This window comes from Moschus berezovskii, chromosome 22 (genome assembly GCF_049115385.1).
Source record: "Moschus berezovskii isolate FMDL1 chromosome 22, NW_MosBer_1.0, whole genome shotgun sequence".
Lineage (NCBI taxonomy): Eukaryota > Metazoa > Chordata > Mammalia > Artiodactyla > Moschidae > Moschus > Moschus berezovskii.
The window spans coordinates 53,520,903-53,534,100 of record NC_142481.1 but is presented as its reverse complement, the minus strand read 5'-3'; the positions used below and the strand labels follow the sequence as shown (position 1 = coordinate 53,534,100).

Genomic DNA, 13,198 nt, shown 5'->3' with positions numbered 1-13,198 from the left:
TCAGGAGCCGGGTGGCCTGGATTTGAGGTCCCATCGAGGGACCTGGGCAAGTCCCATAACTGGTCTGGCCTGTCTGCTCTCTAAACGGGGGTGGGGGGGTGGTCTGCCAGGGGGTGTCTGAGGACCAGATGTGTGAACACACAGAGCCCGTGTGTCTGCCCTGGTTTTGCCCCTGGCTGCTGGATCATTGTCAGTCTTGCTAAAGGAAACTTGGAAAGCATCCTCTTTCACAGGAGACAGAGCCATAGCTTAGCGTTTATGTATTTCACAGCTGTTACCCTGCACTTTTTATGGTTGGTTTTTGGGTCTTCATGTGTTATTGGTGAGTGAGGGGGTGTTTGTTTTGTCTTCAGGAGGACTTTGGATTTTGAGAGTTAGAAATTCATTTTCCCATTTGTGACATTAAAACCCGAGGCGGGATGTTGGAGGCACACGGCATGTTGCCCCAGCCCCCCCATATGCAAGCCTGCACCCACTCTCTCATATCTCCCCTCTCAGCATGGGTGGAGGGGAGCCACTGCAAGTTGTGAGGAGCTCACTGTCTCCTGTTGCCCTACTTTGAGCCCCTGCAGAGCTTCTGGCAGCAGAGTAGAAGCTCCAGAGCCTTTAAAATGTACAGTGGGGACTTCCTTGGTGGCCCAGTGGTTAAGATTCAGCTCTCCCACTGTAGGGGGCACAGGTTTGATCCTTGGTCAGGGAACTAAGACATTGCATACTGCTTGGCACAGCCAAAAATAATACACTAAAATAAAGATAAAATGCAGAAGTAAAATGCATTTTAAAAAAAAGAAACATATGAGTGACTTCCACCCTGGGCCTAAGTAGGTCTGCCATGTCTGGTTGGGCGTGTTGTGCACTGTGCAAGGGCACCTGCTTGAGGGAATTGAGGACCGCAGATCCAGCCTGCATGCCCCTCCTCTCAGGAGCTCTGATGCTGGGCTGCATCTCCGCCACCCTGCCCACCAGGAAGGGCATTTCTTTCTAATCCACACAAAGTGCCATGTGGGCTCTCAAGGGCTTTGAGTGCAGACAGACTGAAAGTAATGAAGGGGGTCTACGGAGAGGGGCTGGGGCCAGAAGGGTCTTGGGCTTACCCTTCTCCCTGACCTCCACTGCCTCGGTTCCTTTAGGGAGGAGCAGGACCAGTCTAAGGTCATTGAGGAGGGGGTCGTGGCTTCAGGGGTGGGATTGGGAGAAGAGTGTGCTGAGCTGGAGAGCCCAGGTGGGAGGAGCTGGAGTTCTTCTGGGAGCCCCTCTCTCAGGGGCCAAGTTGCCCCCAGCCCATGAGAGCTTCCCCAGCAGATGCTGCTACCCAGGGCGACGGCAGTGGAGGCTGCTGAAGATGTGAGATGGGGAGGGACGCGTTGGGATAGGTGTGTCTGCTGTGGGGGCCCCTCATCCAGAGCCCTGCCCCGGGCCTGCCGCCACTTCCCCTTGGGCTCTGGCATCTTCAGGGCTGCATCCACAGCCTGGTGAGGACTCCCTGCCACTGCTGGGAGTGGATCACATCACACCCTACGAAGGCAGAGAGGAGAGAGGTTGTTGCCTCCCCAGGCAGGACCTGGGTGCTGAGGTAGAGATGATTTAAGTGTGCAGAGGTTCTCTGGGCTTTTGGAAGCAAGTGAGGGTGGTCCTCAGACCGCCCAGGTTTGAACCTGCCTCTTACGGATTTGGGATCCCTACCCTCTGGGATCTAACACCTGATGATCTGAGGTTTGATAAGATGATAGAAATAAAGGGCACAGTGTGCTTGAACCATCCTGAAACCACCCCCTCCCCCTGCTCTGTGGAAAAATTGTCTTCCATGGGATCAATCCCTGGTGCTAAAAAGGCTGGGGACTGCTGGAGGCAACAGGTATGGGGTTACCTGCCTCCGGGTGGGCAGGTGACTCAGAGCAACGGTTGCCTGATAGGTGTTCTCTGCCTGCCTGTTGGCTGCGGGGCTTGAGGAGTCCCAGTATTTGCTGGTGAGGCGTCCCTGTATGTGGGTGTTGCTCTGTTGGGTGGGACGTTAGCTGGGTGAGCAGTTGGTCTCTGAGAAATGGTGGCTAATGCGGGTTTGTGCCGAGGGCAGGGGTGCCCTGTGCGGGAGTGTGGCTGCTGGCTGGGGAGTGGGCAGGGGCGGGCAGGGAATTGCCTGGCTGTGGCTCCTCTGTTGATTTGGGGATGTCCTGTCGCTTCGACACCAGCTGCCCTCCCTTTTTCTCCCTCACAGACGACGGGAAGTTGTCCTTGGAGGAGTTCCAGCTCTTCTTTGCAGATGGCGTCCTCAACGAGAGAGAACTGGAGGATCTCTTCCATACCATCGACTCCGACAACACCAAGTGAGCTCAGTCCCGGCGGCTGGAACTGGGAGGTGGCATCCCCCAGTCTCCACTGCCCACTCCCCTGGACCGCTAATCCAGAGTCCCATCTCTTTGGCCTCCACTGGTCGGGGCCGTCTGGGGAGTGGACAGATTGAGATTGTGTTGGCAAGTGTTTGTCTTTTCTGAACGCAATGTGCAAAGCAGGGAGAGAGCCTAGGCATGCAGGGTATATGTGCGTGCATGCTGAGTCGCTTCAGTCGTGTGACCCCACGGATTGCAACCCACCAGCCCCCTCTGTCCATGGAATTCTCCAGGCAAGAATATGGAGTGGGTTGCCTTGCCCTCCTCCAGGGGGTCTTCCTGACCCAGGGATCAAGCTCACGTCTCTTACATCCCCTGCACTGGCAGGCAGGTTCTCTACCATTGCCCCACCCGGGGAGCAGAATATACACAGGATGACAAGGGGGTAATCAGCCAGCTCAACTCAGTTCTGACCCCAACACCTCACGCTTGTTCTCAGTCCCAACACGAGCTTGAGATTCTCTTCCTAACCGGGGCCCACCTTAAACCAGACTGGTTCTTACTCAGACCTTACCCTTCCCTCTCACTCTCTGCATTTTCTCCAACCCAGCCAGAACCCTAACCTGCAGCTCGATCAACCCTAAACTCCTCCAACCCCAGCCAATCCTTAAATACTGCACAAAATGCTCACTCTACTCACAGGGACCGACCCTTCCCACCCTGAACTCCAGCCCAGCCCTTTCCGAGTGGTCCCTAGGCAGGGTGAGGCCCTGGCCCCTTCTCCACCCCACTCAGGTGATGAGGACCCGGGTTCCTGGGGCTGCTGGGGAGCAGGTTTGATAGGCTGGGGTCCCCTGGGCCAGGCTAGAGGTGGTCTGGAGGAGGAGCTGTCCCCAGGCCTGTTTTCAGGGGGCCCAGGTTGGAGGTGGCCTGGGGCCAGGGCGGGGCAGATGGCTTGGAAAGGCCACTTGAAAGGGACTGCTTCCTGCTGCAGACCCCAGGGGAGGGCTTTGTGTCTGGAGCCAGATGGAGGTTCTGAGCGGGTCCTGCAGGCACCCCCCCGCCCCGGAGCTTGAAAGGGCTTTGCAGGTGCCCACAGATTATTCAGCCTCGTTGGGGCAGCTGGAGCAGGGCGGAGGAGGCACTGATGTGAGTGCGGGCGGGGTGGACTTCCCATCAGCAAGAAGTCAGAGCCCTGAAGACCTTTGGGTGTTTTGTCTCCAACACTCCCTAGAGTGTGAGCTGTAAGTGTTCCCTCCTGGGGATGCTAGACAGGTTTGCTACCCCAAACCGTCTGCACGCGGCTCAGGAAGGTTGGTGCAGTGCTGCTTTGAGCACCATGAAGCAGGCTTCCTCTCTGCAGGACCTGTGAGAACTTGTCCCACGTGGACTTTGGGGGGAGCCTCCACGACAGAATTTGCAGAGCCCCTGAGCTCTGAGCCTTTCCCCAGAGCCATCACAATGAGGCTGGCTTGCTTTTGAGGTCAGCCCCTCCTCTCCCGGTGAGGGAGCCGGCCAGGAAGGGAGGTTGTCTGAACGTGCACAGAGCTGGGTCCCCGGGCACCCACCCCCAGCTCCTGTTCACAGCGTCTGGGTTCTGAGGCTGCTGCCTGCACCTGCCCGGCGTGGGTGGCCCATGCTTGGTCTCCGAGGAAAGACCAAGAGCTTTCTGGCTGTAGGAACGGGAACACGGGACCCCAGGGCTTGAGTGAGAACAAGGGGAACACACCCTCCGACAGATCAGGGCCCGGGGCTGAGGTCACCAGACAGCTCTGGTGACAGCTGTCTCAGCCCCTGGTTCAGCCCCCTCTGCTCCAGATGCAGTGGGCAGACTCGGGGAGTGGAACGGGGTGGGTGGTCCAGTGACGAGGTCAGACAGACGCACAGACGCGGATCCTCTGGAGGGGGTGGCAGCCTTCACCGGCTGCTTCCTCATCTGTGAAGTGGGGGTCACCTAGGCTGTAAGGAAGGGGCTGTTGACCACCGCTGGGGGCTGTGCTCACCCCGGAGGGAGAAGGGTAAGGGGCGGGGGTCAGGGGAGGACAGGCCTGTCTCTGAGCCCCCCTCTCTCTCTGCATGCAGCCATGTGGACACCAAGGAGCTTTGTGGTAGGTGCCACTGTGCGGGGAACCAGATTTGGGAGCACAGTGATTCTCTGGTGGGAGGGGAACAGATGGTGATGGGAGGACCCAGGGGAGGGGCGTGATGCTCCTACGACCTTTGACCTCTGCTTCCCCCTGCCCCCAGACTACTTTGTGGATCACATGGGGGACTATGAGGACGTCCTGGCTTCCCTGGAGACCTTGAACCACTCCGTGCTGAAAGCCATGGGCTACACCAAGAAGGTCAGAGGGTGTGGGTGGCCCTGGGTGTCAAGGGCCTGAGCACCAGTTTGGGTCTGAGAGCATCCTGGCCCAGGAGTGCCTGGGGCTGTGATGACAGGTGTTGGGTGAAGCCGGCTCCGAAGCAGGCGTTGCTTGGGCATCTCGAGGGCGTGCGGTGAACTGGAGTAAGGGGAGGGCCTTGGGGAAGGGTCTGTCCAGCAGTGTCCGCTTTGGAGTGAGAGGCCATTTCCTGGAATCAGGCTCGGTCCTGGAACTCAATCCTAGAGAGGGAGTGGACACCAGGTCCAAGGACAGGTGTCAGCTGTGCTGGCCTCACGGCCTCTGCAGCAGGATTACAGATGGGGAGGGAAGAGAGTGGATGTGAGCCCCTGACGCTGACCAGGAGCCCCAGCGTGTGTCAGGCGAGTGCGCCATGTCCAGGTCAAGAGACGGGACCTGGGCACTGGAACCACCAGGAGTGTTGGCCAAGTTTAGGACTCCCCGCGTGTCCTGGAGAGAGAGCCCCCCAGCGTGGCTTCAGGCATAGGCTGGTCAGCTTGTTGGCGTCCGTGCCCTGGAGGAGGGCAGAAGGTGGGAGATGGGGCAGGTCATGGGCCGGGTGGTGGCACTGGCTCAGCTGGCCACAGGCAGCCCACCTCCTGGCTGCACGTCCCACCTGAGACTCTGCACCCACGCTGGCTGGTGCTTCTGGGGGTGGGGGCGCAGGCAGGGTGTGTTCCTTCTCTCCGTCCACACACGAGAGGCGTCGTCAATTTCCTGAGGATCTGTGACAGCAGGATTTAGCGCTCACTGTAATTCCCCCAGCAGCCCTGTGGGCTGTGACTGTTGCCACCGCCAACCTTCTTTTTTTTGACTGCGCCAGGCCTTCGCTGCTGTGCACGGGCTTCCTCTACTTGTGCCAAGTGGGAGTTACTCTTTGCTGCGGGGCATAGGCTCTCAGGGCACACGAGCTCAGTTGTGGTGGTGCATGGGCTTAGTTGCTCTGTGGCACATGGGGTCTTAGTTCCTGGACCCGGAGTTGGACCCGTGTCCCCTGCATTGACAGGCAGACACTCAGCCGCTGGACCACCAGGGAAGTCCACTCCCCTGCTTTCACAGCTGTGGAAATGGAGGGCTCAGGAAGGTGAACCCAGCAGAGTGGTAGCCAGACAGCCAGAACTTCCTGCTAAAGTGGGAGGGGAGACTGAGTCAGGGACCCAGCTCGAGGTATGGAGCACAGCCCGGGGCCGAGCTGTCCGAGGCATGGAGGGGCCACACCGTGCTGGACAGGTGTCATACCGGAGAGCGTGCAGCCCCTCTGAGCAGTGGGAACTCAGGAAGGAGCAGCCCCACCTGCTGGTTGAGGCCAGGGGACTTAGCTGGTAAAGGCAGCCAGACCCGGCCAAAGGACCCCATCTAGTCACTTCTCTTTCTGAACCTCAGTTTCTCCAGCCGTGAAATGGGAGCATTCACCTTCCAGGGTCCTCGCAAGGCCTGAATAAAGTGCACGGTCTCTGAGCTGCTGAGCACGGGTTCAGCACAGAGCAGACGCGACTAGCAGGATCGTCAGTCCCCTGTGTGTGCCCAGCCCCAGGAGGGATCAGTGCTGTGTGCTTCTTCCACATACTCGGTTCCCGCCCTGCCCCATGTCAGGGAACCCCCCCTCCCCATATATCCACCAACAGCTGGGCCTGATTCCAAGCTGCCACAGCCCCACATTTCCATTTCTGTCCTCCTGTCATGCTGTTTTGAGTCTTGGTGTGTTAAAGTATTTTTTAACATTGTGTGAGGCCACTTCCCTTTCATTGCTCATCTTTGTACACTATTGCCATTCTGAAAGTATCAAGATGAACAGTGGCTTTAGCAGGCAACAAGGAAAGCCCCCACCTCCAGAACCCTTGCACAGTGTGGCAGCCCCAGCTGTGGTCCTCAAGGGTTGTATGAGGTGTGCCAGCTGCCCACGTGGGACTCCTTGCCATTGAGGTCACCACCCTGAGCCTCAGTTTTCAAATCTGTGAATGGGGCCACTGCCCAGCAATGTTGTCTTGGCATTATTAACATGTACTTGTCTCTTGGTCTGTGGGCTAAACAATTCAGAGGTGTGACACAATTCTCCATCAAGGGGAGGATTTTAGTGCCTACCAGTGCAACCTGGAGCAGTTTGAGGGATTTCTGCTCTTGGAAATCTCGCTGCCTTTGGCATGTTCTTAGTCGCAGTGGTCATGGGAGATTGTCACAGTGGTAGCTGGTATTTCTTTGGTTTTTAATTGAAATATCCATGCTTTACAATGTTGTGTTAATCCCTGCTGTACAGCCAAGTGATTCAGTTATACATATATACATGTTCTTTTCTAAAATATTCTTTTCTGGTTTATCATAGGATGTGGGATATAGTTCTCTGTGATCTGCAGTCAGACCTTGTTGTTTATCTGTTTTATATATAAAAGCCTATATCTGCTAACCCCAACCTCCCACTCCATCCCTCCGCCAACCCTCTCCCCCTTGGTGGCCACCAGTCTGTTCTCTGTGTCCCTAATTTTGTTCATTTCATAGACGAATGCACTTGTGTCGTCTTTTAGGTTCCGCATATAAGTGGCATCATATGGTATTTGTCTGTTTCTGTCTGGTTTACTTCACTTTGTATGATAGTCTCTAGTTGCATCCATGTTGCTGTAAATGGCATTATTTCATGCCTCGTTTTATGGCTGAGTCATCTTCTGTTGTATATATTTTTTAAGATTTATTTCTTATTTTATGGCTGCTCTGGGTCTTCGTTGCTGTGCGGGCTTTTCTCTAGTTGCCATGAGCAGGGGCTGCTCTCTCGTTGCAGGGCACAGGCTTCTCCTTGCCGTGGCTTCTCTCGTTGCAGGGCACAGGCTGTAGGGCACGTGGGCTCGGTAGTTGTGGCTCCTGGGCTCCAGAACAGAGGCTCAATAGCTCTGGCTCACAGGCTTAGTTGCTGTGTAGCCTGTGGCATCTTCCCGGACCGGGGATCCAACCCGCATCCCCTGCACTGGCAGTGGGATTCTTTACTGCTGAGCCCTCAGGGAAGCCCTCCATCGTATATTGTCTTTTGTTTAAGTGGTGTATCACACTGATTTGTGTATTGTTGAACCATCCTTGTAAACTTGGGATGAATCCCACATGGTCATGGGACCTTTCTTATGTCATGGTCATGATCTTTTTTATGTGTTACTGGATTTGATTTGCTAATGTTTTATGGAGAATAGCATTTCTTTGGACGTTTTCTCATCAGTTTTTGTCTGGAGAGATGAAGCCCACTGATTGTTCAGATACTTCTCTTGTGTCCGTGGGGTTTAGTTGGCCCGCTTGCTTTTGCAGACATGCAGTTCTAGTAGCCTTGTTAGCTGGCACAGTTGTCGTCATTTCTAATTTGTGTTCCTGCTGTTTCTCTGTTGTATTCTGTTGCATTTTCCCCAAATTCTCAAACACTGTAATGATGTTACGTCAGGCATCCTTGTTTCACTTCTGAGGTTCAAATGCATCTCTCTAGTAGGTCTTCACTAATTATAACATTAATACCAGCTCTTATTTTTAGAATCGTCTTCAGCCTATAAAAAAATATTTTTGTATTCCTTTCATTAAATTTTACCTTAGGGGGTGGTAGTGAATTCTTTCAAATGCCTTTTTTTTTTTTTTCTTTTTCAGGGATCATATGATTTTTCTTGAACTATCGATGAGGTAGATTCTATTATTAGATTCTCTCCTATTGAACAATCCTTAGCCTCCTGTGATAAACCCTAATTGGCACATTTTTTCTTTTACCATAATGCTGAATCCTTGTCACTAGCTGAGCATTTTATCTCTGTCTGTATCAGAAATTGAGATTGGATGATAGTTTGGGACTGAACTGTAGGTGGTTCTGCATATCTTTCTGTGTGTGAATCAGCTTGTCTAACTCAGAGTCATTTTTCTACTCAAAAATAGAATTAATGCATAGGCTTGGATTGAGGTACTTAAACAGGAGGAGAGGATTATTTTAATAGTGATTTTAAAGTCAGTCTTAATTTTAGTTAAATTTTTGGTGTCCATTTTATTATATTTTTAAACAGAACTGCGATGGACATGTTCAGTTTTATGATCAATAATGCTTAGCATGCTCTTATGCTTTTTTTAAATTCTTAACCACTGTCTGAAACAAGACAGACACATAATTCAGATTACATTCAGTAAAACATCTGCGGATAGAGCTCAGGTCTTGATTTAATTTTTTTCCTATTTTGCTGCGTTTAAACTTCTGTTTGACGGTTTTGCCTGTTTTAATTAGCTGTTTCTAGAAATGAGCCCCTGACACTTTTATTTAACGTCCACATTATAGTATGCTTTCTTGTTGTTCAGTCCCTCGGTCGTGTCTGACTCTGAGACCCCATGGACTGTGGCACACCAGGGATCCTCTGTCCTTCACTGTCTCCTGGAGTTTGCTCAAACTCCTGTCCACTGAGTCGGTGATGCCATCCAACCATCTCATCTTCTGTCGTCCGCGTCTCCTTATGCCCTCAACCTTTCCCAGCATCAGGGTCTTTTTCAGTGAGTTGACTCTTCGCATGAGGTAGCCAAAGTATTGGAGGTTCAGCTTCAGCATCAGCCCTTCCAATGAATATTCAGGGTTGATTTCCTTTAGGATTGACTGGCTTGATCTCCTTGCTGTCCAGGGAACTCTCAAGGGTCTTCTCCAACACCACAGTTTAAAAGCATCAATTCTTTGGCATTTATCCTTCTTTGTGAAGTCCAGTTCTCAAATCTGTATGTGACTACTGGAAAAACCATAGCTTTGACTTTATAGACTTTTGTTGGCAAAGTGATGTCTCTGCTTTTTAATATGCTGTCTAGGTTGGTCATTGGAGAAGGAAATGGCAACCCACTCCAGTGTTCTTGCCTAGAGAATCCCAGGGACGTTGGAGCCTGATTGGCTGCCGTCTATGGGATCGCACAGAGTCGGACACGACTGAAGCGACTTAGCAGCAGCAGCAGCAGCAGCAGGTTGGTCATAGCTTTTCTTCAAAGGGGCTAGTGTCTTTTAATTTCATGGCTGCAGTCACCGTCTGCAATGATTTTGGAGCCCAAGAAAATAAAATCTGAAACTGTTTCCATTTTTTTCCCCATCTATTTGCCATGAAGTGATGGGACTGGATGCCATGATCTTAGTTTTTTGAATGTTGGAGTTTTAATCCAGCTTTTTCACTCTTCTCTTTTACCCTCATCAAGAGGCTCTTTAGTTCCATTTTGCTTTCTGCCATTAGGGTGGTATCATCTGTGTATCTGAGGTTGTTTATATTTCTCCTGGCAATCTTGATTCCAGTTGATACTTCATCCAGCCTGGCATTTTGGTGTACATATCAGTAAAATAACCAGGGTGATAATATACAGCCTTGACGTACTCCTGTCCCAATTTTGAACCAGTCCGTTGTTCCATGTGTGGTTCTAACTGTTGCTTCTTGACCTGCCTATAAGTTTCTCAGGAGGCAGGTAAGGTAGTATGGAAGTCCCATCTCTTTAAGAATTTTCCAATTTGTGATCCACACAGTCAAAGGCTTTATAATAGTCAATGAAGCAGAAATAGATGGTTTTCTTGAATTCCTTTGCTTTCTGTATGATTCAGCGAATGTTTGCAATTTGATCTCTGGTTCCTCTGCCTTTTCTTTTTAAAATTTATTTTTTAATTGAAGGATAATTGCTTTATAGAATTTTGTTGTTTTCTGTCACACCTCCACATGAAAGAGTCATAGGTATACATATGGTCCCTTCCTCTGCCTTTTCTAAATCCAGCTTGTACATCTGGAAGTTCTCAGTTCAGGTACTGCTGAAGCCTAACTTGAAGAATTTTGAGCATTACCTTGCTAGCATGTGAAATGAGTGCAGTTGTGTGCTAGTCTGAACATTCTTTGGCATTGCCCGTCTTTGGGCTGGACTGAAAACTGACCTTTCCCAGTCCTGTGGCCACTGCTGAGTTTTCCAAATTTGCTGACATACTGGGTGCAGCACTTTAACAGCATCATCTTTTAGGAAATAGCTCAGCTGGAATTCCATTACCTCCACTAGCTTTGTTTGTAGTAATGCCTCCTAAGGCCCACTTGACTTCACACTCAAGGATGTTTGACTCGAGGTGAGTAATCACACCATCGTGGTTGTCTGTGTCATTAAGAACTTTTTTGTACAGGTCTTCTGTGTATTCTTGCCACCTTTTCTTAATCTGTTCTGCTAGGTCCTTACCATTTCTGTCCTATATTGTGCCCATCTTTGCATGAAATGTTCCTTTGGTATCTCTAATTTTCTTGAAGAGATCTCTAGTCTTTCCTGTTGTGTTGTTTTCCTCTGTCTTTGCATTGTTCACTTTAGAAAGCTTTCTTGTCTCTCCTTGCTATTCTTTGAAACTCTGCATTCAGTTGGGTATATCTTTTTCTTTCTCATTTGCCCTTCACTTCTTTCCTCAGCTATTTGTAAGACAAATACAGACAACCATTTTGCCTCCGAGCATTTGTTTTTCTTGGGATAGTTTTGGTCACTGCCTCTTGTACAGTGTTACAAACCTCCATATAGATCTTTAGGCACTCTGTCTATCAGAGCTAATCTCTTGAATCTATCTGTCACTTCCACTGTATAATCATAAAGGATTTGATTTTAATCATGATGTGAATGGCCTGGTGGTTTTCACTACTTTCATCAATTTAAGTCTGAATTTTGCAGTAAGGAGTTCATGATCTGAGCCACAGTCAGCTCCCGGTCTTGTTTTTGCTGACTGTATAGAGCTTCTCCATCTTTGGCTGGTTGAATATAATCAATCTGATTTCGGCATTAACCATCTGGTGATGTCCGTGTGTAGAATCGTCCCTTGTGTTGTTGGAAGTGGGTGTTTGCTATGACTGGCATGTTCTTTTGGTAAAACTCTGTTAGCCTTTGCCCTGCTTTATTTTGTACTCCAAGGCCAAATTTGCCTGTTACTCCAGGGATCTCTTGACTTCCTACTTTTGCATTCCAGTCCCATGATGAAAAGGACATCTTTTCTTGGTGTTAGTTCTAGAAGGTTGTCATGAAAGTGAAATTTGCTCAGTCATGTCCGACTCTTTGCGATCCCACGGACTATACAGTCCATGGAATTCTCCAGGCCAGAATAATGGAGTGGGTAACCTTTCCCTTCTCCAGGGGATCTTCCCAACCCAGGGATCAAACCCAGGTCTCCTTCATTGCAGGCGGATTCTTTACCAGCTGAGCCACCAGGGAAGCCCAAGAATACTGGAGTAGGTAACCTATCCCTTCTCCAGCGGATCTTCCCAACCCAGGAATCAACCCGGGGTCTCCTGCATTGTAGGCAGATTCTTTATCAGCTGAGCTACCAGGAAAGCCCAGAAGGTCTTCATAGCACTGTCCAACTTCAGCTTCTTCGACATTACTGGTCAGGGCACAGACTTAGATTACTGTGATGTTGAATGGTTTGCCTTGGAAACGAACGGAGATCATTCTGTTGTTTTTAAGGTTGCACCCAAGTACTGTATTTTGGATTTTTTTGTTGACTGTGAGGGCTACTCCGTTTCTTCTATGGGATTCTTGCCCACAGTAATATATAATGGTCATCTGAATTAAATTTGCCTGTTCCTGTCCATTTTAGTTCACTGATTCCTAAGATGTCACTCTTGCCATCTCCTGCTTTGACCACATCCAGTATACCTTGATTCATGGACCTAACCTTCCAGGTTTCTATGCAGTGTTGTTCTGTACAGCATCAGACTTTGCTTTCACCACCAGGCACATCCACAACAGCATTGTTTCCCCTTTGTTCCAGCTACTTCATTCTTTCTGGCATACTAAGTCACTTCAGTCATGTCCAACTTTTTGTGACCCCCATGGACTGTAGCCCGCCAGGCTCCTCTGTCCATGGGATTCTCCAGGCAAGAATACTGGAGTGGGTTGCCATGCCCTCCTCCAGGGATCTTCCCAACCCAGGGATAGAACCCACATCTCTTATGTCTCATGCATTGGCAGGCGTTTTCTTTACCATTGAGCCACCATTCTTTCTGGAGCTATTAGTAATTGCTCTGTGCTCTTCTCTGGTAGCATATTGGACACCTTCCAACCTGGGGGACTCATCTTCTGCTGCTCTTTTTGCCTTTTCCTACTGTTCATGGTGTTCTATTGGCAAGAATGTTAGAGTGGTTTGCCATTTCCTCCTCCAGTCAACCACATTTTGTCAGAACTCTTCACAACGACTGATCCGCCTTGGATGGCCCTGCATGGCGTGGCTCATAGCTTCACTGAGTTACACAAGCCCCTTCATCACGTCAAGGCTGTAATCTATGCGGGGGGCCAGAGTAATATTCCATTGTATATATGTGCCACATCTTTTTTTTTTACATTTTTATTTATTGGGGTATAGCAGATTAACAATGTTGAGATAGTTTCAAGTGAACTGGGAAGGAATTCAGCCATAGATATACATGTATGCATTCTCCCCCAAATTCCCCTCCTATCCCAGCTGCCATATAATGTTGAGCAGCGTTCCCTGTGCTGCACAGCAGGTCCTTGTTGGTTATC

General features: G+C 50.4%; 1 protein-coding gene across 3 annotated transcripts in view; it reads left to right on the top strand.

Annotated features, from left to right (window-relative positions):
• Positions 1-13,198, top strand: part of NECAB2 (N-terminal EF-hand calcium binding protein 2) — a 42,054-nt gene that overhangs the window by 5,991 nt on the left and 22,865 nt on the right. For all 3 annotated transcript variants that reach the window (XR_016035932.1, XR_016035931.1, XM_055413051.2), the window contains exons 3-5: positions 2,216-2,324; positions 4,410-4,435; positions 4,575-4,672. Coding sequence is in view for 1 of the 3 variants with exons in the window: in XM_055413051.2 (XP_055269026.1) it covers positions 2,216-2,324; positions 4,410-4,435; positions 4,575-4,672 (233 nt within the window). In the remaining 2 variants the exon portion in view is untranslated. The remainder of the gene's footprint in view (positions 1-2,215; positions 2,325-4,409; positions 4,436-4,574; positions 4,673-13,198) is intronic.